Raw genomic sequence first — 26,538 nt, 5'->3', positions numbered from 1 at the left:
AGCAACAGAAGCTGGGCGTAGTGGCACACGCCTTTAATCCCAGCACTCGGGAGGCAGAGGCAGGCGGATCGCTGTGAGTTCAAGGCTAGCCTGGTCTACAAAGCGAGTCCAGGACAGCCAAGGCTACACAGAGAAACCCTGTCTCGAAAACTAAAAACAAAAACAAAAACAAAAACAAACCCCCAAGCAACAGAAAGAAAACTAAAATCAGATAGCTGAAGTACTTAGATACAGATCTGATAAAGGGTGATCTGGATACACAGGCTGGGAATAATTTCAATATAGGGGTGAGCGATGTGTACCAGTGGGGAAGAGGGGGTGCTTGCACCACATTTGAGGACCTGAATTTGATCTCCGGGTCCCACACGGTAGGAGGAGAGACTCTGCTCTCGCAAGCTGTCCTCTGATCTCCACACAAATACACACAATAAATGTAACCACAAATTAAGTTGTTGTAAGTCGAGTGTTCTCAAACGGAACAACACTGAGAAAGTCTCTCCCAGGCTGGCTGCAGGCTACCACCCTGTCTTTTAGATGTCAGCAAAGCGTATTTGATGATCCAGAGAAACTTATCGTTACCCTCAGTGACCTACCAACTGTTTCAGCTCTCGCTATTATGTTTCTGCTGTGCGTTTCTGTGATTTTCCTGTGTCCGTCTCTCAGCCATCTTCTGTAACACGGGTCCCTGTCTTTGTTTAGGACAGAAGCCCAGAGCTGCCGGGATTTCCCCAGGATCCAGCCTCCGCCCAGAGCTGCCAGGGAGGGAGGTGACAGCTGAGTGAGTTGAGGAAACTCCCCAGAAACCTGTTTGTCTGCTTCCTGGCCAAGCTGGGGCTCCCACTGCAAAGAGAGGGACCTGGCTGGACATGGCCTCGGCCCTGAGCCCACCCCGGGCCCCAAAGCCCAAAGGTGTGCCACCTTCACACTACTATGAGAGCTTCGTAGAGAAAAAGGGACCCTGCGACCAGGTATGAAGGGCGGGGAGCCAGCAGCGTCGCTCGGTCCTGGGAACCGGCACAGCCTCTCTGGACCAGGTCACCTCACAGACCAAGGGCCCGGCAAGGGGACCACATGGAGCATGGCTGTGGAAGGGTCTGACCATCTGTCTGCCTCTGTCTCTTTCCACATTCTGTCCTCTGATTTCACCCCTCTGTCTATCTGTCTGTCTGCCTGGCTGCCGCACTGCCTGACTGTCTCTTGGTCTCTCCATCGGCTGCTGTTTCAGTGTCTCTGACTCGGTCTCTCTTTCCACTCTGTGAACATAAACAAGCGTGGAGACTTCCTCCAGGAAAGAAGGTGTCCCCCCCATTCCTGCACCTCCTTCCCCTCCCGGCCCAGAATTAACCCCCGTGAATTTGAGGTTCTGGACCAGGTCAAGGCAGGTGGCACGTGGAAACGGCGACAGCTTGACGGTAGCCGCATGGGAGAGGGTTGTTATGTGACAGGTTTTCAGGACTATAACCCATAATGGCTTTAAACTTGAAGCAATCCTCCTGCCTCGGTTTTTCAAGTGCTGGGATGACAGGTGTGCTCTGCCACCATGCTCAGCGCATATACATTTTCTGCTGAATGTGCCCCTCCATTTCTCCTGTTCACCACGCTGACTTTATTCCTCAGGTCCCGCATCCACATCCCATGTGTCCAGATACACCCTAACCAGCAAGTCCTTTATATGATGAGCTCAAAGGATGGACATACGGAAGTGCATAGATAGATAGACAGACGGATGGGCAGATGTGGGGGTTGAATGGATAGATGAATGGATAGGCAGGTGAACTGGTGGATGGATGGATGGATGGGTGGATGGATGGACGGATGGATGGGTGGATGGATGAATGGGTGGATGGGTGGATGGATGGGTGGGTGGATGGATGGATGGATGGGTGGATGGATGGATGGGTGGATGGGTGGATGGATGGATGGGTGGATGGATGGGTGGATGGATGGATGGGTGGATGGGTGGATGGATGGGTGGATGGGTGGATGGGTGGATGGGTGGGTGGATGGATGGGTGGATGGATGGATGGATGGGTGGATGGATGGGTGGGTGGATGGATGGATGGATGGGTGGATGGATGGGTGGGTGGATGGACGGATGGGTGGATGGATGGGTGGGTGGATGGATGGATGGATGGGTGGATGGATGGGTGGGTGGATGGATGGGTGGATGGACGGATGGGTGGATGGGTGGATGGACGGATGGACGGACGGATGGGTGGATGGATGGGTGGATGGATGGATGGGTGGATGGATGGGTGGGTGGATGGATGGATGGGTGGATGGATGGATGGGTGGATGGGTGGATGGATGGGTGGGTGGATGGACGGATGGGTGGATGGATGGGTGGGTGGATGGATGGATGGATGGATGGATGGGTGGGTGGATGGATGGATGGGTGGATGGACGGATGGGTGGATGGGTGGATGGACGGATGGACGGACGGATGGGTGGATGGATGGGTGGATGGATGGATGGGTGGATGGATGGGTGGGTGGATGGATGGATGGGTGGATGGATGGATGGGTGGATGGGTGGATGGATGGGTGGGTGGATGGATGGGTGGATGGACGGATGGGTGGATGGGTGGATGGACGGATGGACGGACGGATGGGTGGATGGATGGGTGGATGGATGGATGGGTGGGTGGATGGATGGATGGGTGGGTGGATGGATGGATGGATGGGTGGATGGACGGATGGGTGGATGGATGGATGGGTGGATGGATGGATGGATGGATGGATGGATGGGTGGGTGGATGGATGGATGGATGGGTGGATGGATGGGTGGGTGGATGGACGGATGGGTGGATGGATGGGTGGGTGGATGGATGGATGGATGGGTGGATGGATGGATGGGTGGATGGATGGATGGGTGGATGGATGGATGGGTGGATGGATGGATGGGTGGATGGATGGATGGGTGAATGGGTGGGTGGATGGATGGATGGGTGGGTGAGAGGATAGATGAGTTTGTCCACAGAATACCAATAATCCAGTTAGACCAGCTTACCCCCACAGCACCCATCTCTTCATATTGTGGGGTGCTTTGTGATCCATCCCATTATGAGTCCCTTTGTTTTCTTCTTCATTAAATGCTGGTGACGGAGCCCAGGATCACATCCATGCTAGACAAATGCCACTAACTATACCCCAAAGCATAGTATCTCAGACCGAAGGAGATGCTCAGGCTCCACAGTGGGCAGGGAGGACCTCAGTGAGCATGTACTTTTAGGGGCTGGGGCTCAGTGAGTCCCCTACTCACCTAACATGATGGAGCCTTGAGTTCCACGCCCAGCAAGGCAGGAAGGGGCGATGGTGGTACAAACTCATCATCCCCGCACTCGGGAGGTGCATACAGGAGAGACAGAAGTGCAAGATTATCCTGGACCGCATGGGAAGGTGTCAAGAGGGGGAAAAAAAAAAAAAAAGGAAAGGAAAACAGAACCTTTACTGAAAACACGTAGCTTAGCAGAGTATGGGGAAGGGCACGCAGGCATAAGGAGTAGCCTCTGCCACAGGAAGAAATATATTAAGCATACACAATTTTTTTTCCCTTTTCTTCTCTGGCCCCCCAGGATTACAGGAAGTTCTGGGCAGGCCTCCAGGGTCTAACCATCTGTTTCTACAACAGTAACCGGGACCTGCAGGTGAGGAAGGAGAGAGGTGGGCTCAGGGTCTAATAGAGGGATACATATGTGGGTACAGGGTCTGGGATGATGTCATCAAGGGGGTGTCGCCATCATCCTGGGAACCTGAGAGAACCACAGGCCCGGGAACTGGGTACTCACACACTCCTGTTCCCTGGGCCAGCCTCTGGAGAAGCTGGACCTGAGGCTGTTTTCAAAGCTCAAAGATGAGGCTCCGTGGGGAAGCTCGTGTGACACCACCCATCACTTCAGTCTGGTTCTCCGGGACCAGGAGGTCAAATTCAAGGTATGTCTGAAGGAAAGAGAGATCGATTCCATTGAGTCCAACATTTATAATGAGAATTCTGAGTCACACGAAGTCTTCCTCTGGGCTCCTCACATTCTCCAAGTCACTGGACCATATAGAACTCATTTGTGCAAAAGCTCAGGGCAGAGGGCACAGCTATGCAAAGGTCTGGGGTAGAATAGGCCCTTACCCCACTTTTCCAAGAAACATGTCCGTTCTCCTTAACATTAAGTCTCGCCCCTCTCCCCCACTCCCTAGGTCGAGAGCCTGGAGTCTCGCGAGATGTGGAAAGGATTTATCCTGATTGTGGTGGAGGTAATGTCCGCCTCTACTGCTCTATTAGTTATTTTTGTCATCACAAAATAATTGGCCCAAGCAACCTAAGAAGTCAAAGTTAGAAGGCAGGAGGATGATTCCGCAAGTCCCGTGGGATCCGGAAGGACAGCGGGATGAGTTAATCGGCATATCTTTGGTGCTGTGTTCGCGTGGATGTGGTCAATGACCAGGGAATCTACATCTAAGCCCCGAAGCTCAGCATTACTCTCTGCATTTTTCAGCATGTGCAGCAAAAACTCGGCACACTTTTTTGGCCACCGACCTTGAGTCCAGCCCCATTGTTTGGCCTGGGCGCACCTCCCGTCTCCACCACTATACCGCCTGAATGGCACACATTGCTTCTTTAAAGTGACATCTTTCAGACACTTGGTGGCTTTTCGGATATGCACCCTTGAAGGCCTGGGCAGTTTCCCGGGTGTTCTTAAAGTGAACACAAAGATTTGGACCTCTTGATTTGCATGATTTTGTAGAGTTTTCTGAATCAAGTGAGTAGCGAACCATCTTTACAAGTCACCTCTGGCTGTTTACAGAAAGAGGAGTTATTATTTTATTATTAGTAGTAATTATTATTATTATTATTATTATTATTATTATTATTATTATTATTATTATATATTTTTTAGATTGGGTGTGTACATGAGTGCAATGCCCTCAGAGGCCAGAAGAGGGCGTCAGACACCTGGAGCAGAAGTTATTACAGGAGTTTGAGAGCTGCTGAGTGCTGGGTTTTAGGGACAGAACTCCAGTCCTCCGAACTGCAGGGCCAGAGCTCTAGCACCTTGCTCTCTTTTTGAAACAGGGTTTCATGTAGCCCAGGTTGGCCCGAAACTCTTTATTTTCCCACCTTTGCCCCTACCTATCAAGTGCTAAGGTGACAGGTGTGCATCACCGCACAGTTTAAAACTTTAAAATTTTCTCTTTGGCTCCAAGTCGAATCTGAGAATTGCCCAGTACTCAGAGCAAGGTTCTAGCACCTTCTGAATCCGCTTTAGGGTCTGCCTCTGATTGTCTGTATATCTGTATGCTGTGGGCGTGCCTGGTGGTGCTGGGCCCAAAGGGACTCCTCCCTGCCTACACATGCTGGCCTCGGTTTACCTTTTGGGTCCCTACCCATGCGTTCCCTGCCTGGATCATCCTTCAGCTTCGTGTCCCGTCTAACCTGACCCTGCTGCCTGGACACCTGTATATGATGGCCGAGGTCCTGGCCAAGGAGGAGGCCCGGAGGGCGGCCGAGGTGCCCTGGTGAGTGCTGACTGCCCATGGGGTGGGCCGAGAACGTCCAGTGGGGCTTTGAACGTCTGACGGAGTGGGTCTGGGGCGGGGCCTCGGCCCCTGGAGGCGGGGTCGCGTTCAAGAGAAGGGCGGGTCTTGTGTGTTAGGCAACGCCTCATTTTAGAAAGGAGTCCTGGATTTAGGAGTGGAGACTGGGTCTCTGAGTGGACAGGTCCTATGTCGAGGAGAGGTTCTTTCTGGGTGGCCTTGCGCGGCTCCCCCCATCTCCCGTGTGCGGTCTCTCAGGTGCTTTCTGCAGGTGAGCAGGCTAGAGGCGCAGCTGCTCCTTGAGCGCTACCCCGAGTGCGGGAACCTGCTGCTGCGGCCTGGCGGGGACGGCAAGGACACTGTGTCTGTCACTACCCGGCAGATACTCAATGGGTATGCCTGCGGGGCTCTGGGGGTGTGGCCACCAGTGGGTACGGAACCTGGGGGCCGGCTGGAGGCTTAGTAGGTGGAGGCTGCTGGGAAAATGGAGTCAGGTCAGAGGCCCTTGTTTAGGATGTGCCCGCGGGTGGACCTCCGGGGGGGGGGGTATCCTGGGACTAGGCCATAACCGGGCGGGCTTCGAGGAGGGGCCATGGCTACAGGAGGAGCCCTGAAGTTAGCCTTCTTAGGGGCGTGGCCTCACGGGTGGGCGGGGCGGCATCCCAGCTACCCAGATGTCCGTCACCTGCAGGTCTCCCGTGGTCAAACACTACAAGGTGAAGCGGGAGGGTCCTAAGTATGTGATCGACGTGGAAGACCCTGTGAGTTTTGGGGGATCCTGGGCTCTGTGTTCCTCCTGTCCCACCCCCTCCCTGCCTGATCAACTTCTCTCGCCTAGTTTTCCTGCCTCTCGCTGGAAGCTGTGGTCAACTATTTCGTGACGCACACCAAGAGGGCGCTGGTCCCTTTCCTGATGGACGAGGACTATGAGAAGGTTCTAGGTGTGTGCGATGTGGGGCAGCCAGGCTCGGACAGGGACAGGCTCTGAGGGGCTAGCTCTGGGCCTCCACGCTGCCTCCAGGCTGCCCGCCCTCTCTGTTCCAGGCTTCGTGGACTCGGATCGGGAGAATGGCGAAAGTGTCTGGGCTGTGCCCTCCTCCCGAGGCTCAGGTGATTCCCCTTTCCCATGATGTAGGGCTTGGGAGCCACACCCCAAAGGCTCTCTGTTTGGTTGGTTGGTTGGTTGGCTTTTGAGACAGGGGTTCTCTGTGTAGCCTTGGCTGTCCTGGAACTCGCTCTGTAGACCAGGGTGGCCGCGAACTTACAGTGATCCGCCTGCCTCTGCCTCTGGAGTGCTGGGCTTAAAGGTGAGCATAACTACCCCTAGTGGCTCTGTTTGTTTGTTGAGATGGAGTCTCTTCTTATAGACTGGGCTAACCTTGAACTCAGGAGCTCTAGCTGCTCTGCCTCCCAGGTGCACAGGTCAAAGTGTGCCACCCCCACCTGCTTTGGTTTTTTTTGATAGACTGTCACGTAGCCGAGGCCTCAGATGATAGGCACCAGTGCCTTCATTGAGATCCGAAGGATTTTAGTTTCTTTTTATTTTATTATCATTATTTTGGGGGAGGGGGGTTAGAGACAGGGTTTCTCTGTGTAGCCCTGGCTGTCCTGGACTCACTTTGTAGACCAGGCGGTCCTCGAACTCACAGTGATCCGCCTGCCTCTGCCTCTGGAGTGCTGGGCTTAAAGGTGTGCGCCACCATCGCCTGGCTTTATTATCACTATTATGATCATTATTAGTTTTCTGAGCCTGCGGTTGCCCTGGAACTCACAGCGATCTACCTGCCTCTGCTTTCTGAGTGCTGGAACTAGTGGTTTAGCTCAAAAGGATTTTATTATACAGATCGATAAAGGGGCGGACTAGCCACCTCAGAGAGACTGGGGCGGGGGGGCGGGGGGGCTGGGCGGAGAGCGGATGCAGGAGAGGGAGAGGTGAGAGCAGCTGTGCTCCCTGCGGTGTGTGTACATGTCAGAGGCTCTCTCTCTCTCTCTCTCTCTCACACACACACACACACACACACACACACACACACACACACATCTTTTTTTTTTTTTTTTTGGTTTTTCGAGACAGGGTTTCTCTGTGTAGCTGGCCTTGAACTCACAGCGATCCGCCTGCCTCTGCCTCCCGAGTGCTGGGATTAAAGGCGTGCGCCACCGCGCCCGGCTTTATATATATATATATATATCTTAGTTAGGAGTTTACTGCTGTGAAGAGGCACCATAACCAAGGCAACTCTTTTTTTTTTTTTTTTTTTTTGGTTTTTCGAGACAGGGTTTCTCTGTGTAGCCTTGGCCATCCTGGACTCACTTTGTAGACCAGGCTGGCCTCGAACTCACAGTGATCCGCCTGCCTCTGCCTCCCGAGTGCTGGGAATAAAGGCGTGCGCCACCACGCCCGGCTCAAGGCAACTCTTATAAAGGAAGATGATGTCTAATTGGGGCTGGCTTACAGTTTCAGAGGCTTGGTCCATGGCTTAGCCTTACTCTTCCATGGTGGGAAGCAAGCACGGCAGCGTGCAGGCACGCATGGTGCTCAAAGAGCCGAGAGAGCTCTACATCTTGGTCTGTAGGCAGCAGAAGGGGACAGTGTGCCACACTGGGTGTAGCTTGAGTATAGGAGATCTCAAAGCCCACCCCCACAGTGACACACTTCCTCCAACAAAGCCGTACCTACTCCATCCGACAAGGCCTCATAGTGCCACTGTGTATGAGACAAGCATTTAAGCACACAAGTCAATGAGGGCCAGACCTACTCAAAGCACCACAACACACACACGCGCGCGCACACACACACACACACACACACACACACACACACGCACGCACGCACGCATGCACACACACACACACACGCACGCATGCACACACACACACACACACGAATGTATCTCTGTACCTCTCTGAAGCCATATCTCATATGCATTCCAAAGTTGCAGACACGCATGCATGCATGCGCGTGACTGACAGGTGGGCACACAGGAACGCTTGTTTAGCTCAGCAGGTACACCCTAAGGGGCTCTGACAGTGACTGTTTCCCATCAGGCCCTGCTCTCCACGCTAGTGTCCCGAAGCCACTCCCACCTGTGCCTGTGTCTGTACCCAGCCAGGAAGACAAGCTGCCCCCACTGCCTCCCCTGCCTCAGCTTCCGGACCCGGATGAGAACTATGTAACCCCCATTGAAGACCCCCCAACAGCTGAATACATGAATCAGGATGGTAAGCCGGGGTTGGGGGGAGGGCCAGGCTGCAGACACCAGGGTTGGGAGGAGCAGGTGGCACCTTGTGACATCTCACTCTCCTCCATACAGTGTCTCCCTTCAGTCAGCCACTCCCCCCGAAGCCCAAGAAGCCGGTGAAGCTGCCAGCAAAACCCCCAAAGCCACCAGTTGTACCCAAGCCAGGTGAGGCTCCATCCTCCCCGTTTTCCCCTCTCCTTGGTGACAGGTGGCCTTGAACCTCATCCATCTCTTCCTGCAGATCTCAGAGCCATCACCAGTGTCTGGGCCAGAAAGGCAGGTGGCAGCCCACCCCAGGCTCCCTCCCTCGTGACAAGTAAGGAGACCCTGGGGGCCTGGGTGCGTGGTGGGCAGGTCCTGGGTGCAGAACAGAGCCCAGGGTGTCCCAGCTGAAGTCTGGGTTCCCACCCACCAGGGCTTGGGGACATCACGGCTGAGCTGGAAGAGAAACTACAGAAGAGGAGGGCGCTGGAACACTGATCCTGGTTCCCGGGGACAGGAAGACAGGACACTGCCAGCACGGTGAGGAAACATCCTCCCAACATTGAACCAGGAAGACCCCTGGAGGCTTTGGGGCTAGCCTGGGCTGCATAGTGAGACCTCGTTTAATAAAGGCAAAAACGAAACTGACGCACCACATGACCACAGCTTTGTGTCTCGAATGGCTTCTGAGATTAGGGGCAAGGAGTTGTCCAGTGTTGGCCTCAAGATGGCGGATCTGACACCTGCCCACAAGGAAAGCTTATTTCTCGGTTAAGAAATGTAAGATCTGGCTGGGCGTGGTGGCACAGGCCTTTAATGCCAGCATGCTGGAGGCAGAGGCAGCTGGATCGCTGTGAGTTTGAGGCCAGCCTGGTCTACAAAGCGAGTCCAGGACAAAGAGAAACCCTGTCTCCAAAAAAAAAAAAAAAGAAAGAAAGAAAGAAAGAAAGAAAGAAAAGAAAAGAAAAAGACAGAGACAAAAAAGAAAGGCAAGTGCAGTAGTGTCACCAGTGGTCTATCTTTATTATGAAGTGAGGTGGGGAAAGGACCTTGACCCTTCCTTCCAGAGTTAAGGCTCCAAGCAGCAGAGGAGGAGATGCCAGGCTGAACTGCCCCAGCTGGCAGGCGGCCACGGCCTAGGTAAGGCTGGTGTTAGAGCTGCTGGTGGCACTACCACGCTTCTGCAGACAGCGCACAGCGTTGGGGACCTGCAGGCCTGTCGTCACCTGGAAGCTTCCACACCACACCTGGGGAGAGTAGGGGACAGGAAGGCTCAGCCAGGAGTCCCGGCTCCCACAGACAGGCCCGGTGCACTCCTTCCCACCGGAGCCCACCCCTTCCCACCGCGGCAGGCTCACGGTGAAGGCTGGAAGCAGGGGCTGTGTGAACTTGGCCTTGAAGGTGTGCAGGAGCTGTTTGGTGCGGGCATTGTAGAAAGACAGGAGGCCTGGGGTGAGGGGAGGAGTGGGGGGACAGTTGTCAGGAGGTGGGTGAGGACCAGGGGAGGGGCCGGCACATTGGGATGGAGATAGGGAAAAGTGATGGTACCTTGGTGGAAGTCACAGTGCACGCCCAGGCAGTCGGGCACCGGGCTGTCCAGCACTTTGACCTTGTTGGCATGCTTGGCCGTGAAGCTGGCCTGCAACCAGTTGTTAGCATGGAGGCACCAGGACGCCGCTGTCTTGCCCAGCTGCTCAAAGCGGCCCAGGCTGCGGTAGGCCACACCCAGGCCAAAGGCCTTGCTGTCTGGTTCAAAGCGCACCTCCCAATAGTGCTCCCCTCCGTCAATCAGCGTGTCCCCTGAGACACAGGGACAGGGAAGGGGCCAGAATGAAGCCGAAGGTGTACACCTCCCATATACTCTTGAGCTGCTCCCTTGGGTCAAGTTACTCCCCGCCACCCCCTCCCTGCCCCCCCCTGCCTCCCCCCCGCCCCCCCCCACTCCATGTTCCTGCCCAGGCTCCCGCCCCCCAGCTCCCCAGTATCCTATACTGCACCCTCCTTCCCCACCCCCCTCCACCCCTCACCCCAGCACTCCATGTCCCTGCCCAGGCCCCGCCCCCAGCTCCCCAGTATCCTATACCGCCCCCTCCTTACCCAGCACCGTGTAAGACTCAGCTGTGAAGCGGTCCCGTCCCCCACGACCTGAGGACATCCTCTTGGGAGATGGAGTCCCTCTGCGGACAGCAGGGAAATTGAGCTCAGGTCACACTTTTCCCTAGGGGAAGCCTCGCTGGTCCATACCAGCCACTGTGAACATGCCTGCCATTTTCCTCAGCTTGGGAAAAAAAATGCCTAACCAACTAAGCTCTACTTCCAGGTCCTTCCCTCCGCCCAAGTCCTGGCCAAAACTGATCACAGTGAGTGTGTCCACTGGAGACTCAGGGGACAGGGGGGGAGACGGGCTACCTGGCTGGGGAGTTCACAGGGGACGCTGTCCGGCCCTTGCCCTCTTTCTCTCGAGCCTTGATATCCTGGGCCTTCCCGCCCATGGCGTCCCACTCGACAGAGAGGCCCTCCACGCGCAGGTTCTGGTGAGATGTGGACCCATCCAGGCGGAACATGAACGCTGAGGCCAGGCAGACGAGGCGGGGAGGGGGGTCACAGAGATGGGAAACCCAGATAGACATAGAGAGACGAGACAGACGGCCAGTAACTCAGGCCGACCAAACAGAGGACAGAGGGAGACGGACAGGAAGGGGAGAGATGGGGAGACACAGGACAGGAAGGTTGAGGGAGCTGATCGTGAGCCAGAGGGACAAGGCCAAGGGACTGTAGCCCAAAGGTCTCTGGAGTCTTGAGGCATTTTCTTTTTTCTTTCTTTCTTTCTTTTTATTTTTTCAAGACAGGGTCTCTCTGTGTAGCCTTGGCTGTCCTGGACTCACTTTGTAGACCAGGCTGGCCTCGAACTCACAGTGATCCGCCTGCCTCTGCCTCCCAAGTGCTGGGATTAAAGGCATGCGCCACCACCGCCCGGCTCTCTTTCTTTCTTTTTAATTAATTTATTTACTATGTATACAGTGCTCTGCCTGCATGTATACCTGCACACCAGATAAGGGCATTAGATCACATTATAGATGGTTGTGAGTCACCATGTGGTTGCTGGGAGTTGAACCTCAGGACCTCTAGAAGAGCAGTGTTCTTAACCTCTGGGCCATCTCTCCAGCACCCCTTGAGGCATTTTCAAGCCTGTCTCTCTGCCATGTGTTCCCACTGACCCCAGAGAGAGATCATGGCTACAGCAAGAAGGAGTTAGGCTAGACAGCAGAGGGACTTCTGAAAGCAATACACAAAAGACTCACTGTGGGAGACTGTGGCATCTGTCCCCAATGCCATAGAGGACAGAAAGAGGGAGGGCGAGAAAGAGACAGGGCAACCACTCCATCCAGCCACATCTGCAATCCTAGCTCTCAGGATGCTGAGGCTGGACATACTTACTCTGATGCTGTCTCCAAAAACTAACTAATTTTTTTTTTTTTAAGAAAGCAAGGGGGTTGGAGGTCACTCACAAGCTTTCCAGTGGACTTGGGTTTGATTCCCAGCACCCACAGGGCATCTCACAACTGTCTGCCTGTCTTTAACCCCAGTTCCTTGTCTGGTCTCCATGGGCACAGCACATCCTTCTGCACTGTCGTACACGCAAGGAAAAAATCATAAAGTAATAATTAAAAAATCTTAACTGCGGCTGGGCATGGTGGCGCACACCTTTAATCCCAGCACTCGGGAGGCAGAGGCAGGTGGATCACTGTGAGTTCGAGGCAAGCCTGGTCTACAAAGCAAGTCCAGGACAGCCAGGGCTACACAGAGAGACCCTGTCTCGGAAAAAATAAAAAATCTTAACTGCAAAAAGGGATAGGTGCTAGCCTGACCTGTTCCCCATAAAAACCCCTGGATTCGGGGCTGGAGAGATGACTCAGAGGTTAAGAGCCCTGTCTCCTCTTCCAGAGGTCCTGAGTTCAAGTCCCAGCAACCACATGGTGGCTCACAAGCATCTATAATGTGATCTGGAGTACAGGTGTGCATACAAACAGAACTATTGAATGCATAATAATAAGTAAATAAAAATCTTTAAAACAAAACAAAAACCAAAACCCTGGATTCTAATTCTTAGAGTCCAAGTTAAAAACAAGGCCTGCACGGTGGTGTCATTTTGACCCCAGCGCTGTAACTTTCGCTCAGAGACAGGGATTCTTAGGGCCCGGGCCAGCCAGGTGGACAATGCCTGAAGAATGACTCCTGATGATGCTATCCACAGGCACAAACCCCCTACACACACACACACACACACACACACACGGGTCACCTCATAAATAGAAGTTAAAAAAACCCACAAAAGCCTAAGATATCCAAGTGAAGATGGCCACTATAGACTAAGGGTGAGCTCCCCAGTAACCACAGCAACAAAGGTCACATCACTCCATTACGAGATCCTTATGAAGGACGGGTAGGAGATACAGAGTCAGGAAGGGGTGGGAAGCAGTCACCTGGTGTCTCTAAGGTCACCGGCTCGGAGAATTCACCAGCCACTGCCTTGTTACAGGCTTTCACACGGAAGTTCATGTATTTCATATCAAATTTGAGACCTAGGAGGGAAGAAAAGGAGGTAAGATCACAGGGATCCCACCTCTGTCTGTCTGTCTGTCTGTCTGTCTGTCTGTCTGTGTCTCATTAAGATTTATTTTGATGTATATGTGTGTCTATGTACCACCTGTATGCAGCGTCTGTGATAGCCAGAAGAGGGTGTCATATCCAGCGGAGCTGGAGTTACAGGCAGTTGTGAGCCACCATGTGGGTGCTGGGACCCAAACCCAGGTCCTCTATAAGAGAAGCCAGGCGTGGTGGTGCACGCCTTTAATCCCAGCACTTGGGAGGCAGAGGCAGGCGGATCGCTTTGAGTTCGGGGCCAGCCTGGTCTACAAAGCCAGTACAGCCACGGCTACACAGAGAAGCCCTGTCTCGGGGTGGGAGGTGTGCATGGGGCGAGGAGTGGCAGGTGCTCATACCACCGGACTGTCTCTTGGGACCCTTGATTGTCACTGCAGGTGGCAGGCCTGCCGGTCCCGCCCTCTTTTTCTGTCCTTGGCCCGGGCTCCATGCTTATAGCTCTGCATACTGTCTCCTTCCACTCAGGATACCAAGCCCGACCTCCAGCCTAGCCTTATATGTCTGTTAGCCTCATATCTGCTCCCTGGCTGCCATGGCAAACGTTAGTCAATGCCCTGTGCTCTAGCACCTTCCATAGCTCACTGTGTTATCAGAGAGCTCCAGTTTAGAACACAAGCACCCCCTGGGCGGTGGGGGCACACGCCTTTGATCCCAGCACTCTGGAGACAGAGGCGGGCAGATCTCTGTGAGTGTGAGGGCAGCCTGGTCTACAGAGCAAGTTCTAGGACAGCCAAAGCCACACAGAGAAACCCTGTCTCAAAAACAAACAAACAGAACAGAAGAGAACACAGGCCTCATCACACTCTTTTTGTTTCTGAGATAGAGTCTTACTGTGCAGTAGGGCCCAAGCTGGCCTTGAACTCACAGAGATCTGCCTGCCTCTGCCTCCTCTAGTGCTGGGATTACAGGTGTGCGCCACCATGGCTTTCTGCTTGCTTGCTTTCTTTTTTTTTTTTTTTTTTTTTTTTTTTTTTTTTTTTTTCCTTTTTCGAAACAGGGCTTCTCTGTGTAGCCCTGACTGTCCTGGACTCGTTTTAGAGACCTGGCTGGCCTTGAATTCACAGCGATCCACCTGCCTCTGCCTCCCGAATGCTGGGATTAAAGGCGTGCGCCACCACCGCCCGGCCCGTTTTCTTTTTATATGGCAGGTCTCGCATAGTCCAGGCTGACTCTCTATGTATCCAAGGCTGACTTCAAATTCCTGATCCTCCTGCCTTCACCTCCCCGGTGCTGGCATGGCTATTCACGGAGCTGGGGATGAAACTCAGGGCTCCCTTCCTGCCAGGTGAGCTCTTGGCAGCTGGGCCACGCCTCTCCCTTCATTTCTTTGGTTTGGCGCTGAACTGTAGCTACTCAGCAAGCTGCCACGGATGGGGAGACAGGAGGCCTCGCTTCAGTGTGATTACCCTCAGAGGAAAAAGGCACAACAAAACCAGGAAGGAGCGGAGAGGCCTGGAGTGGGAGGTTCTGAGGTCCCACGGTGGGGTAAGAAAGCAAGGGTAGATTTGTTTTGCTTTCTGTACAGAGGGGACACCAGTAGCTTCTGGGGCTCTGGCACTGGCGGACACGGCTGCCACAATTAGCATGCTCATTATTAACCATGAATGCTAATTACAGATAACTAGCAGGCTGGTGATTAGAGCCTGAGATGTAAGAGTTAGGGAGGAAAATCAGGGGTTCCCTGCATGGAGAGGTTTTGTAAACTCATTAGGGCCCCGATGACTCCTGCCTCCCGAGCTCCTGCCCGCAGTGTGGATGCCTGGACTTGCTGACTTTTTCCAATTGCCCCGAATCTTCCTACCACTCACTAGTGAGTGGAGGGAGCAGAGATGGGTAAGCTGCTACTGAGGACCTGAATCCAGTCATCCAGCCCAAGGAAAAAGCCAGGTGTGAAGCATCCAGCCAATGGCCAGGCGCAGACAGGCTAGCTGACCCTGAGCCCCAGGCCACTGGTACACTGTCTCAAAAAACTAAGGTAGAGAGCCATAGATGGAGACGGCCAACAAGGACCTCTGACCTCCACACCGACACACGCATGTCCGGCAGCTGGATGGCAGAACTAGAAAGATGAGGGTGAAGCTCTTCCCATGCCTCAGTTTCCTCCACTTTGAGGAGGAACAGCTTTGAGAAGCCTGCACTCTACACTAGGACAGATTCACCCATCTTGCTGTCTGCTCTGCTAATGGTTCCACAGGCTAACCCTGCCAGTCTCCTCTCAGACCCCAGGGAGCTACAGGAAGGCAAGAGTACCAACACAGGGCAATGGTACCATAAGGAGGCTGCGCGGCTGTGAGATGTACAGCTAAGCTGATTGGGGACTGCTCCGCAGCTGTCAATGACTGCTTTCTTTCTTTCTTTTCTTTTTCTGGTTTTTTGAGACAGGGTTTCTCTGTGTTAGCGTTGGCTGTCCTGGACTTGCCTTGTTGACCGGGCTGGCTTCCACCTCACAGTGATCCACCTGCCTCTGCCTCCCAAGTGCTGAGTTTAAAGGCATGCACCACCATGCCTGGCTGACTGCTGCCTTTCTTGCTTAGGCAAGCTCTCTCTACCTACAGATGCTCCCTCTCTTGCCTGGGAGTGCTCCTTCTCCTGCCTGGGAGTGCTCCTTCACTTGTCAGGAAATGCTTCCTCTTCTGCCTAGAATGCTCCTTCCTGTCGGGGAGTAATCTTTCTCCTGCCCAGGAATGTTCCCTCACTTTTTAGGGATGCTACTTCAGCTGCCTAAGAGTGTCCCCCATCAGGCTATGCTCCCCTACATGCCTGTCTGCCATGTCCCTCCATTCACCTGACAGTACTCTCCCATGTGCCCGACTAAACGTCCGTATCTCCTTGTGAGTGCTCCTCATTTACCCTAGAGTGCTCCCTCGCCTGCCTGACAGCGTTCCCTTATCCATCAGGCATTGTTTCCCGCACGCCTATGTGTACTCCCTCACCTGCCCAACCACCCTCCCTCATTTGTTGAGGGGTGCTCCCTTACCTGTCAAGGTGTGCTCAGTCTGCCGGATGCCCTCGACAACCATCCAGGGGTGGTCTTCCTTGAGGCGGGGTGGGCCCTCAAAATTAGTCCTGCGGTACTCCAGCACGTAGTGGTCAATCTTGCTGTCCTCATCGGGCATGTGCCACACCAGCGTTATACAGTTATCTGCCACTAGGGACTCTGCCAAGTCGATGATGGGGGCACTGGGCACTGCCAAAGCCCAGGGAGAGGGGTCAGCCCCGTGGGGCTTTCTATATCATCTCAGGTTACTACCACTTGGCATTTTTCTGTAAAATTCTCTACTAACTAGGGGTGTGGCTTTTTTGGGACTCCTCCTCACAGTGGTCCTCCTGAGAGTGCCAGGTCCCTAGGAGGTAAAATTCTCTACAATCCCCATAATAGGGCTTTCCTAGAGTAACAGAACCCAGTGGGTGGGGCCAAATTGGGGCCCTTCCCACAGGCCCTAGCTATGCGTGGGTGGGGCTCCATTAGAGCGCACCCCCAAGACAGCCCTAGCCAGTGAACCTGGCTTGGTTAGGCACTGCCCACAGGCTCTACCCCTGCATGAGCAGGGCTTGACTAGGGCCCCACCCACAGACCCACCCTCACGTGGGCAGGGCTCAACTAGAGCCCAGGCAAGGCTCAACCTAGTGCAGTCCTGGCTCAGCCAGGGTTGGCTGTGAGTGTGGGCTGAACTTTCTATCTCCACTCCTAATCTTCCCAGAGTCCTGGGCCCACAAGCTGGTCCCCATCTCACCAGGCAGGAACTTGAGGGTCTGTAGCATCTGCCGTTCCTGTGCGAAGTCCACCATGAGGTGACTCATATTGTCGCTGACCTTCGCTTTGAGTGACAGTCGGAAGGCGGGGGCCATGGTCACGCTGCAGGGAGGGAGGGAGGAGCAAACCAGTGGCAACTTGGTGGTAGAATGGCCAGGCTAGGACATCTGGGGTTCCCTGCCCTGTGTTCCTGTGCAGTGCTCACGACCTGGCCTCCCCCAGTGGGGTGTCCCCACCCTCACACACAGGCAGGACTCTGGGATGAAGGCCTGACCTTGGCATCTTACCCATCTTTGATTTGCTTGGCAGCCTAGAAAAAGACAGAGCAGAAATCAAAGGTGTCACCAAGATCTGTTCTACTATACAGGCAGGGAGACTAGGGCATGGCAGGTGGCAAATGGCAAAAATCTTGGCCAGGAGGCAAGGGCTAACCTGTCCCCTCTCGGGCTGCATGTCAAAGAGACACAGACAATGGTAGCCCCCTACCCACTCCCGTGTAGGCAACAGGCGCGCTTACTCTAGGTTTTTTGCCATTGCTGTTGTTTTGCTTTGGGTTTTTTTTGTTTTTGTTTTTGTTTTTCTCTCTCTCTCTGAGATAGGATTTGTGTTACCCTGGCTGTCTTAGAACTCACAATATAGACCAGGCTGGCCTCAAACCCGGAGATCCACCTGCCTCTGTCTCCTGATTGCTGCCGTTAAAGGTGTGCACCATCCCTGCCTGGCTTTATTTTTTTTTTAATATTTTAAATTTAAATTTAAATTTAAATATTTTTTAAAATTACATTTATTTCTAGCCAGGCATGGTGGTGCGCGTCTTTAATCCCAGCACTCAGGAGGCAGAGGCCAGCGGATCTCTTTGAGTTCAAGACCAGCCTGGTCTATAAAGTGAGTCCAGGACAGCCAGGGTTACACAGAGAAACCCTGTCTCGAAAAACCAAAACCCAACAAACAAAATTATATTTATTTCTAACGTGTATGGAGGTCAGAGGACAGCCTTTGGGACTCAGGTCTCACTTCCCACCATATGGGGATTGAGGTCAGATCCATCAGGCTTGGCTGAAGCACCGTTCTCCTGAGTCACCCCACCAGCTCTGAGCCTCACTTTTTAAAAAAAAATTCTTTTTTTTTTTTTTCTTTTTTTAATTAATTGGGCTGGAGAGATGGCTCAGAGGTTAAGAGCATTGCCTGCTCTTCCAGAGGAACTGAGTTCAATTCCCAGCAACCACATGGTGGATCACAACCATCTATAATGAGATCTGGTGCCCCCTTCTGGTGTGTAGGTGTACATGGCAGGCAGAACACATTATACATAATAAATAAACAAATATTTTTTTAATTACTTTTTTTGAGACAGGGTTTCTCTGTGTAGCCTTGGCTGGCCTCAAACTCACAGCGATCCACCTGCCTCTGCCTCCCAAGTACTCGGATTAAAGGCCTGTGCCACCACTCCTGGCCAGAGCCTCACATTTAACAAAAATATAGATGGCTCAGAATTACAGAAACCTCAGAGAAAGTAACGGACACTCCACAGAGTAAAAACCCATCCTGAGTGGTGTTGATACACTCACTACTGAGTGACATGAGATTATGCTAATAACTTATTCATTGAGACAACTTATTTTACTTTTTGTGGCAGGGTCTCATGTAGCCCAGGCTGTGCCGGAAGCCACTACATAGCTGAGGCTGGCTTTGAACTCCTGATCATCCTCCTAACTGCTGAGGTGACAGATGTGCACCACCTGGCCTATATGGTGCTGAGGATGGAAGCCAGGGCCTGGTGCATGCTGGGCAGGCAAGCATCCTACCGACTGCACGCTGGGTCCAGCTGCTCACTGAACGGTCTCAGAAACATACTTACGCCTGCTGCATGGAAGCATTAGCTAAATATAATGACTTGTGGGCTGCTGGGAGGCCTCAGTGAGAAAACGTGCTTGCCGCCAAGCCTGGTGGATCTGAGGAGGATCCACAGACTCACATGAAGGGAAGGCAGGAGTGCTGTGGACCCCAGGGCCCCTGTGACACCCACCTGAGGGAAGTCCTCGCTGTCTGCAGCCTGCAGGGTCTGGTTCGCTGTCTCCAGGAGCTCCTCCGAGCTCTCCAGAGCCCTCGTGCAGGCGGCCAGCTGGTTCTGTGGGCCGTGTGAAACAAGGGCAGATCCCTCAGCCACCACAAACCCATCCGGAGTTCTGCCACCCACAGGACCCACGGCCTGACAGGGCTCCAGGGGGGGAGGAGCAGACTGAAGCCTTGAGCACCAGGGGAGCCAGGACGAGCCGTACTTGTGGCCCGGGTCACACCCGACTCCCCCAGCCTGTCCGTTTGCCACAGGTGGGAGTGTGGGATCTTGAGAAATCAGGGTGAAGTTTTGGGTACAACGTGAGAGAAGCCAGCTTGGAGTTGGGGAGTCCTCGAGTACCACTGGCGGTGTTTGAGCGGAAGTGTTGCCCTGGTTTTGGGAAATCCTAGGGAAGGGACCGGGGTGGGGTGGGTGGGGGTGGGGGGCGGTGGGCACACCTGCAGCTCATAGGTGCGGCTAGCCCTGTCCTGTTTGATCTTCATCAACATGGATTCTTTCAGCTCCTCCAGAACCACCATGAGGGACTGGAACTCGGCTTCCAGGTCCTCCTGGACTTTGGCTGAGTTTGCCTGCACGGGAAGAGGTCCACCGTGAAGGCGGTGCAAACGTGTTTAATCCCAGCCCTGGGGAGGGCGCAGAGGCAGGTTGGAATCTCTGTTGAGTCCCAAGCCCGCCTGCTCTACAGAGCACATTCTAGGCCGGCAAAGGCTGCACAGAGGCCCTGCCTCAAAAAAGAAAAGGCAAGGTCGGGCAGGATGGTGGCGCACGCCTTTAATCCCCAGCACTTGGGAGGCAGAGGCAGGCGGATCGCTGTGAGTTCGAGGCCAGCCTGGTCTACAAAGCGAGTCCAAGACAGACAGAGAAACACTGTCTCAAAAAAACAAAGAAGAAGAAGAAGAGGAGGAGAAGGAGGCGGAGGTGGCCAGGGCCACGGGGACACGGAAACCGAGGTGTGCAGCAGACACAGAGGGACGACGCCTCCCGGCCTGTCCCCAGCACCGCTCCACCCGGGTCTGCAGAACAGAGCACACTGCCCACCTCAACATTCAGCAGCATTTGCTTCAGGGAGTAGATGAAGGTCTGCGTCTCCTCGTTCTTCACGGCCAGGGTGGTGATGATTTTCCTTAGTGCCTCCTGAGGGACGGAAAGGCCATGGGCAGTGGGCTGGGTGAGTGCCACCCTCCAAGGATACAGGCCCGAGGCGAGGCTGCAGCATTCCCATAGCACGGAAGGAAATGGAGGCTCACAGCAGTCCTCGCAGGGACAGACCCTGAGCACTGAGCTCACGTGGTGTTAATTTTGGAGTGTGTGTGTGTGTGTGTGTGTGTGTGTGTGTGTGTGTGTGTGTGCGCATGTTGTGTGGGGTGTCATCCTCTCTCACTCTCCACATATTATTTGAGGGAGGGTTTCTCACTGAGTCTGGGCCAGGCCAGCTGCCACTAAGTCCCCCAGGGACCCTCCTGTGTCTGTGTCCCCAGGGCTGGGGTTACAGTGTTTGCAGCTACAGTAACTTTGTTGTTGTTGTTGTTTGAGACAGGGTTTCTCTGTGTAGCCTTGGCTGTTCTGGACTCACTTTGTAGACCAGGCTGGCCTTGAACTCACAGCGATGCACCTGCCTCTCCCTCCCAAGTGCTAAGATTAAAACCGTGCGCCATCACCTGCCCAGCTACAATAACTTTTTACACGGACACTGGGGACTTGAACTCAGGGTCTTATGCTTGCACAGCAAACACTTTACCCACTGAGCCACCTCTCCAGCTCCTTGCTGTTTTGTTTTGGAGACAGTCTCACTGTGTAGCCCAGGCTATCCCGGAATTCACATCAACCTCTTGCCTCTACCTCGGGGAGGGGGGGGCCTGGATGACAAGAGTGTACCCCAGGACAGTATATACATCTTGAAAGTTGAAGGTGAGCTGCAGTGAGAGAGTAGCCTGGGCAAGGCGAGTGCCAAAACCCAACTGGGCTAGCTTGAAGTAAGGGATTTCATGGAGAAACAAACTTCTCCTGGGAGAGGTGTGATAGGCAGAGGTCAGCTTGGAAAATGGATAGAGTTCACCTGGGCAGCCCGGAAGGGCTTGTGAAGGGCGGGGCTTGGTAAGGAGGAACCTCAGGGCAGGTGGAAGAGAATGGCACCAGAGTTCGGCTCCCACTCAGGGTGGGGGTGCTGGGCAGTGCAGAGCTGGGGTCAGTGATCTGCGGGGTGGGGTCCCTGTTGAGCCCAGGATGGGATGAAGAGGTGCTGAGTGAGGGCTGGGGGAGGGGTGGGGGGTCTGTGTGTTAACCGGGGCCAAGGAGCGGGCGGCCCACGCGGGGGAGGGGCGCTGCGGCATCACCTGGTCCCCTCCCCGCGCCCGCTCCGCGCATCCCTCCGGGTCCTACCCTCTGGTCCTCCATGGTTGCAGCCCTGGGTCGCCCGGGCCCTGCCGCGGGGTCCTTCTCGGCTGGTTCTCCAAACCCTCAAACCTCCTTGGCTGCACCCGGCAGCCAATTAATCCCTCCGCGCCCTCGCCTCCTCCTCCTCCTCCGCCGCGCCCCCGGTCAGCGCTCCATCACTGCATGCACTACGCATGCGCGAGGGGCTGTCGCTCCTTGGGAAATGTAGTCCGGAGTTGAGACTCGCCTTCCTCCAGAGCCTGGGTCTCAGTCTGTGATATTAGGAGGGATAATAAAGCGCCCAGGAAGAAGTCAGGATATCTGGCTTTGGCCTCTGGTTCTCTCTTGTGATCTCGGGACTATCTCTTACTCCCACATTGCCCTCATTTGGCTGCCCACCCTGAGAGCTGTCTTTCCATGGCTCGCGTTGCTGCCTTTAACTGTACAATCAACCATCGGTCAGCCATTATGGTCACACAGGGAGACAAGCTCCTATACATCCTACAAAGCCCCAGACTATATCTACCCCTAGAAACCTCTGTACCAGGCCCTGGTCTTCAGATCTAGACATGTTTTTTAAATTTGTTTGTTTGGTTTGGTTTTTAGAGACAGGGTTCTCTATTTAATGGGCCTGGCTGTCCTGGAACTCTCTTTGTAGACCAGGTGGCCTCAAACTCACAGTGATCCACCTGCCTCTGCCTCCTGAGTGCTGGGATTAAAGGCGTGTGCCACCACTGCCCCATCCCCACCCCCGCTAGACATGTTAATTATGTTCAACTCCCTCTCTGCTGTCAACCTGGCAGAGTCTAGCGGGGGCCGGGGAGACACGACACAACAGCGTCTGGTTGAGAACCTGTGGGTCCCTCGAGACTCCTTTGGGGTCGAGTGACCTTTTCACAGGGATCGCCTAAGACTATCAGAAAACAGATATTACGCTTCAAAACGGTAGCAAAATCGCACATAGGAAATAGCAACGAAAATAATTTTATGGTGTGGAGGGTGTCCACCACAGCATGAGGAACTGTATTAAAGGGTCACAGCTTTAGAAAGGTTGAGAACCACGGGCCTGGATCTTTAAACACTGCCGTTCTGCCCTCCCCTCTCCTCAGAACAATTCCAGGAAGCGCTCAGTGAGAAAGCAGGTCATGGTTGTGGTTGACTAGGAGACAACTCTTTTGGTTAGCAATTGCCGTATTGGCCACTGACCCGGAAGTAGGGCTGAGGCTGGTGGTTGACAGCCCCCACTTTTGCCCAGGCCTTGGAGCCACATCGAGTACCTCTTGGTTCTCACAAGGAGATGAGGGGTTCAGCAGTCAGTGAGGCTGGGGATGGCCCACCAGGAAGCCACAGCCATTCTTGTGGTTTGAGAACAGGATGGCTGAGTTTTGCTACTAGACCAGGTCTCTCTACGTAGCCCAGGTTGCGTCCTGAGCGCTGGCATTAAAGGCATGCTCCACCAAGCCAGACACGGGGGTTGTGGGGGGGGGGGCGTTGTTACCCCACAACGCCTGTGTGAATCTAGTCACCACAGAAATCTGCTGACATGGCCAGGGCCTGAGCACCTGCAAAGAGCCTCAGCCTCGTGCCCAGCACTGCAACCAGGACACAGCTTGGGACCCGGGGACCGAGACAGGAGATTGTTAACTTATTTACTGATTTTTGATAAGTATTACATTGCTCAGGCTGGCCTCATGCTCTGTATGTAACCAAGGCTGCCCTTGAACTTTTTTGTTGTTGTTGTTATTTTCTTTTTTGTTTTGTTTTGTTTTCTGAGACAGGGTTTCTCTGTGTAGCCTTGGCTGTCCTGGAGTCACTTTGTGGACCAGGCTGGCCTCGAACTCACAGCGATCCTCCTGCCTCTGCCTCCCGAGTCCTGGGATTAAAGGTGCGTGCGCCACCACGCCGGGCTACTGCCCCCCGAAGTTTTAATCCTCCTGCCTTTACCTCCCAAGTGCTGGGATGACAGGTGTGTCCCGCCATGCCTACTTTATGGGGTGCTGGGCCTGGAACCCAGGCTTTGTGCATGCTGGAGGCACGTTCACCCCACTGAGCCCAGCCCCCATTTTCCCTCAACGTCCCTCTGTCCCACGCTTTGTTACTGCTTTTCCTCTGCATCCTCTGTATATGCGTGGAGAACCTTCCAAAGGGATTTGCACAACCACAACCCCAATCTCTACACTCACAGCTAGATGTCTTCTCCTTTTTGGATGTACAATGCTTTGGGGTAAACTGAGGCATGGGGTGGAAGGAACTAGAACCCATTTCTCCCTCCCCATAGCCTGAAACACAGGATATCTGCCCGCCCTCTGTCTTTCCCTGTCCCCCAGTGTCACCTCAGTGGGGGGTGGGGTGGATGCCGTGACAGGAAGAGTGTGTGTGTGTGTGTGAGAGAGAGGGGGGCGGCTGGGGTGATCTGAGTGTAGCAGGGTAAGCCTGGGCCTGGATGGTTCTAGGATGATGATGTTTCCTGGCTGGGTGTTCATCCTGTTCCAGCTCTGGGGTGAGTACCCGGGAGTCCCCATCTTGTGTGCCCCTTCCTGCTGTCCAGCCTTCTTTTTTTTTTTGGTTTTTCGAGGCAAAGTCTCTCTGTGTAGCCTTGGCTGTCCTGGACTTGTTTTGTAGACCAGGCTGGTCCTGAACTCACAGCGATCTGCCTGCCTCTGCCTCCCGAGTGCTGGGATTAAAGGTGTGCGCCTGGCTTGTCCAACCCTCTCCAGGCACCTGATCCGCCATCAAAGCCACTGTGAACTTCAGTCTCCTCTTCTGGATACTTGGGCCCTTATGGGGTCTTCAGAGGGGGTCCAAACCACAACCTAAACCCCAGCCTGTGGGGACCTGGAACCCCAGCATCTCGTCTCTGTCCCCCGACACTCTTTTGTTCTTTTGAGGCAGGATATTGCTTTCCAGGGTCAGGGTCCCATTCTGTAGCCCAAGCCAACCTGGAACTCAGAGATCTACCTGCTTTTGCCTCTGGGGATCTGGAATTTATTATTTATTTGTTTGTTTGTTTGTTTGTTTGTTTTTCAAGACAGAGTTTCTCTGTGTAGCCTTGACTGTCCTGGACTCCCTTTGTAGACCAGACTGATCCTCTGCCTCCCGAGTGCTGGGATTAAAGGCGTGTGCTACCACGCTCCACGGGGGGATTAAAACAAAACCAAACTATATGTATCTGGGGTGTTCGTGTGCATGTGAGTGCAGGTGCTCCCAGAGGCCAGGGTGTGGTGTCTCCTGAAGCCGCCTTAACTACTGAGCCCCTTCACTATGTGGCCTGTTGGGGATAGAATTCAGGTCATTGGCCTTGACAGCAAGCCCCTTTACCTGCTGGTCCTGGTATCTTGCTGGCCTCTGTGTGTGTGTGTGTGTGTGTGCGCGCGCGCGCGTGTGTGTGCTTGTGTGTGTGTGTGTGTGTGTAGGGCATATACAAAGGCCTAAGTTCAACCCAGGAATTCATATCCACTGAATTTCTTTTCTTTTTTTTTGTTTTTTGTTTTTTGTTTTTTTGTTTTTTTTTTTTTTTTTTTTTTTTTTTTTTTTTTGGTTTTTCGAGACAGGGTTTCTCTGTGTAGACCTGGCTTTCCTGGACTCACTTTGTAGACCAGGCTGGCCTCGAACTCACAGCAATCCGCCTGCCTCTGCCTCCCGAGTGCTGGGATTAAAGGCGTGCGCCACCACACCCGGCTTTTTTTGTTTTTTTGAGACAGGGTTTCTCTGTGTAGCCTCGGCTGTCCTGGGCTCACATTGTAGACCAGGCTAGTCTTGAACTCACAGAGATCCGCCTGCCTCTGCCTCCCAAGTGCTGGGATTAAAGGAGTGCACCACCACTGCCCAGCTCTCCACTGATTTTCTAAGATTTTGTTTCTCACTGTTGTAGATGGGAGGCTGCGAGGCAGAGAGCTCATGGGTCCCTGAGTCTTTTTGTTCCCAGCACAAGGTGACAGGAGTGCACCACCACCCTCTGCCCTTTGCAGGGGCCCTAGGGATTCAAACTCAGGCCCTCACACAATTTGCTAGACTTGTGTGACACCATGTCCTTTCTAGCTTTACAGGAAGTCGTGAGCCTGAGCGTGCAGCAGTGGCCCCTGTCAGTAACGGTGACACAAGGTGACAACGTGCCCCTGTCCTGCAGGGTGATGCAGAGTCAGGCGTGGGAGAGCCTGCACGTGGAGTGGTCCCAGAACCACAATAAATTTTGCTGCTTGCTCGTCTCAAATGGCAGCCTTAGCCATATGGGCTGTGGGTCTCGGGGACAGTTATTCTGGGAGCCACCTGGGAACTTCACCCTGTAGCTGGACCGTGTTAGCCTCAATGACAGTGGGAACTACGTGTGCTGGGACGCCCTGGATATCCCCATGTGGCAGGAGGCTAAGGGCAACGGGACAGAGGTTGTGGTAAAGGAAGGTATGAGTGCGGATGAAGCAATGTGTGGGTGGGGAAGCGTCCAGAATCTTTAAACTCCTGAATCTTAGATCCTATTAGAATATAAAATTGTTCACAGTACACTTGTGACACCCGCATTTGAGAAGTTGAGGCAGGAGGATGCCAGGCACAAAGCTAGTTTGGGCGCCATAATGAATGAGAGAAAAATTAAAAAGCAGGCAGTTAAGCTGGGTGGAGGCAGCACACGCAGTACTCAGGAGGCAGAGGCATGTGGGTCTCTGAGTTCGAGGCCAGCCTGGTCTACAGAGTGAGTTCCAGAACAGCCAGGGTTACACAAAGAAACCCTGTCTGAAAAAACAAACCAATTACAACAACAACAAAAAGCAGGCAGTTGAGGCAGGAGAAGAGGATCAGGAGTTCAAAGCCAGCCTAGGTTACACGAGATCCTGTCTCAAAAGGTTGTGTCTGGGCTGGAGAGGCACCTCAGTGGTTAGAGCACTGGCTGTTTCAGTTCCCAGCAATGGAGACTCACAACAGGCTTTA

The 26,538-nt window shown here is 53.8% G+C and overlaps 2 protein-coding genes across 3 annotated transcripts; one reads left to right on the top strand and one right to left on the bottom strand.

Annotated features, from left to right (window-relative positions):
* The first annotated feature begins 765 nt into the window (after positions 1 to 765).
* On the top strand, positions 766 to 9,404 carry Stap2 (signal transducing adaptor family member 2). Its single transcript, XM_051139826.1, has 13 exons — positions 766 to 968; positions 3,575 to 3,646; positions 3,810 to 3,932; positions 4,191 to 4,247; positions 5,410 to 5,510; positions 5,787 to 5,921; positions 6,220 to 6,289; positions 6,367 to 6,469; positions 6,573 to 6,638; positions 8,574 to 8,747; positions 8,840 to 8,932; positions 9,009 to 9,083; positions 9,183 to 9,404. The coding sequence occupies exons 1-13, from the start codon at positions 867 to 869 to the stop codon at positions 9,245 to 9,247; spliced, it is 1,236 nt and encodes a 411-aa protein (XP_050995783.1). The 5' UTR covers positions 766 to 866; the 3' UTR covers positions 9,248 to 9,404.
* Positions 9,405 to 9,809: 405 nt separating this feature from the next.
* Positions 9,810 to 21,788, bottom strand: Fsd1 (fibronectin type III and SPRY domain containing 1). 2 transcript variants are annotated; one of them, XM_051139863.1, is made up of 13 exons: positions 21,625 to 21,788; positions 20,284 to 20,379; positions 19,683 to 19,814; positions 19,195 to 19,296; positions 17,456 to 17,478; positions 17,149 to 17,270; positions 16,392 to 16,601; positions 13,234 to 13,332; positions 11,159 to 11,318; positions 10,847 to 10,926; positions 10,298 to 10,549; positions 10,108 to 10,196; positions 9,810 to 9,996 (listed from the first exon to the last, which is right to left on the bottom strand). In XM_051139863.1, the coding sequence occupies exons 1-13, from the start codon at positions 21,637 to 21,639 to the stop codon at positions 9,886 to 9,888; spliced, it is 1,491 nt and encodes a 496-aa protein (XP_050995820.1). In that variant the 5' UTR covers positions 21,640 to 21,788; the 3' UTR covers positions 9,810 to 9,885. The 2 variants fall into 2 exon arrangements, with proteins under 2 accessions (XP_050995820.1, XP_050995821.1); XM_051139864.1 differs by lacking the exon at positions 10,108 to 10,196.
* Between the last annotated feature and the right edge of the window lie 4,750 nt (positions 21,789 to 26,538).

The sequence above is a fragment of the Acomys russatus genome, chromosome 31 (assembly GCF_903995435.1).
Source record: "Acomys russatus chromosome 31, mAcoRus1.1, whole genome shotgun sequence".
Taxonomy (NCBI): Eukaryota; Metazoa; Chordata; class Mammalia; order Rodentia; family Muridae; genus Acomys; species Acomys russatus.
The sequence above is the reverse complement of the archived record's forward strand: the minus strand, read 5'-3'. Positions and strand labels throughout refer to the sequence as shown.

Coding starts and splice junctions, on each gene's coding strand:
- Stap2 (XM_051139826.1), top strand. CDS start 867: ATGGCCTCGGCCCTGAGCCCACCCCGGGCCCCAAAGCCCAAAGGTGTG. Junction 4,248..5,409: donor TTATCCTGATTGTGGTGGAG/GTAATGTCCGCC, acceptor ATCATCCTTCAG/CTTCGTGTCCCGTCTAACCT. Junction 6,470..6,572: donor GGACTATGAGAAGGTTCTAG/GTGTGTGCGATG, acceptor TCTCTGTTCCAG/GCTTCGTGGACTCGGATCGG.
- Fsd1 (XM_051139863.1), bottom strand. Junction 13,333..16,391: donor GACTGAGCACACCTTGACAG/GTAAGGGAGCAC, acceptor CTTCCCTCCTAG/GTCTCAAATTTGATATGAAA. Junction 10,927..11,158: donor CCTGTGAACTCCCCAGCCAG/GTAGCCCGTCTC, acceptor TGCTGTCCGCAG/AGGGACTCCATCTCCCAAGA.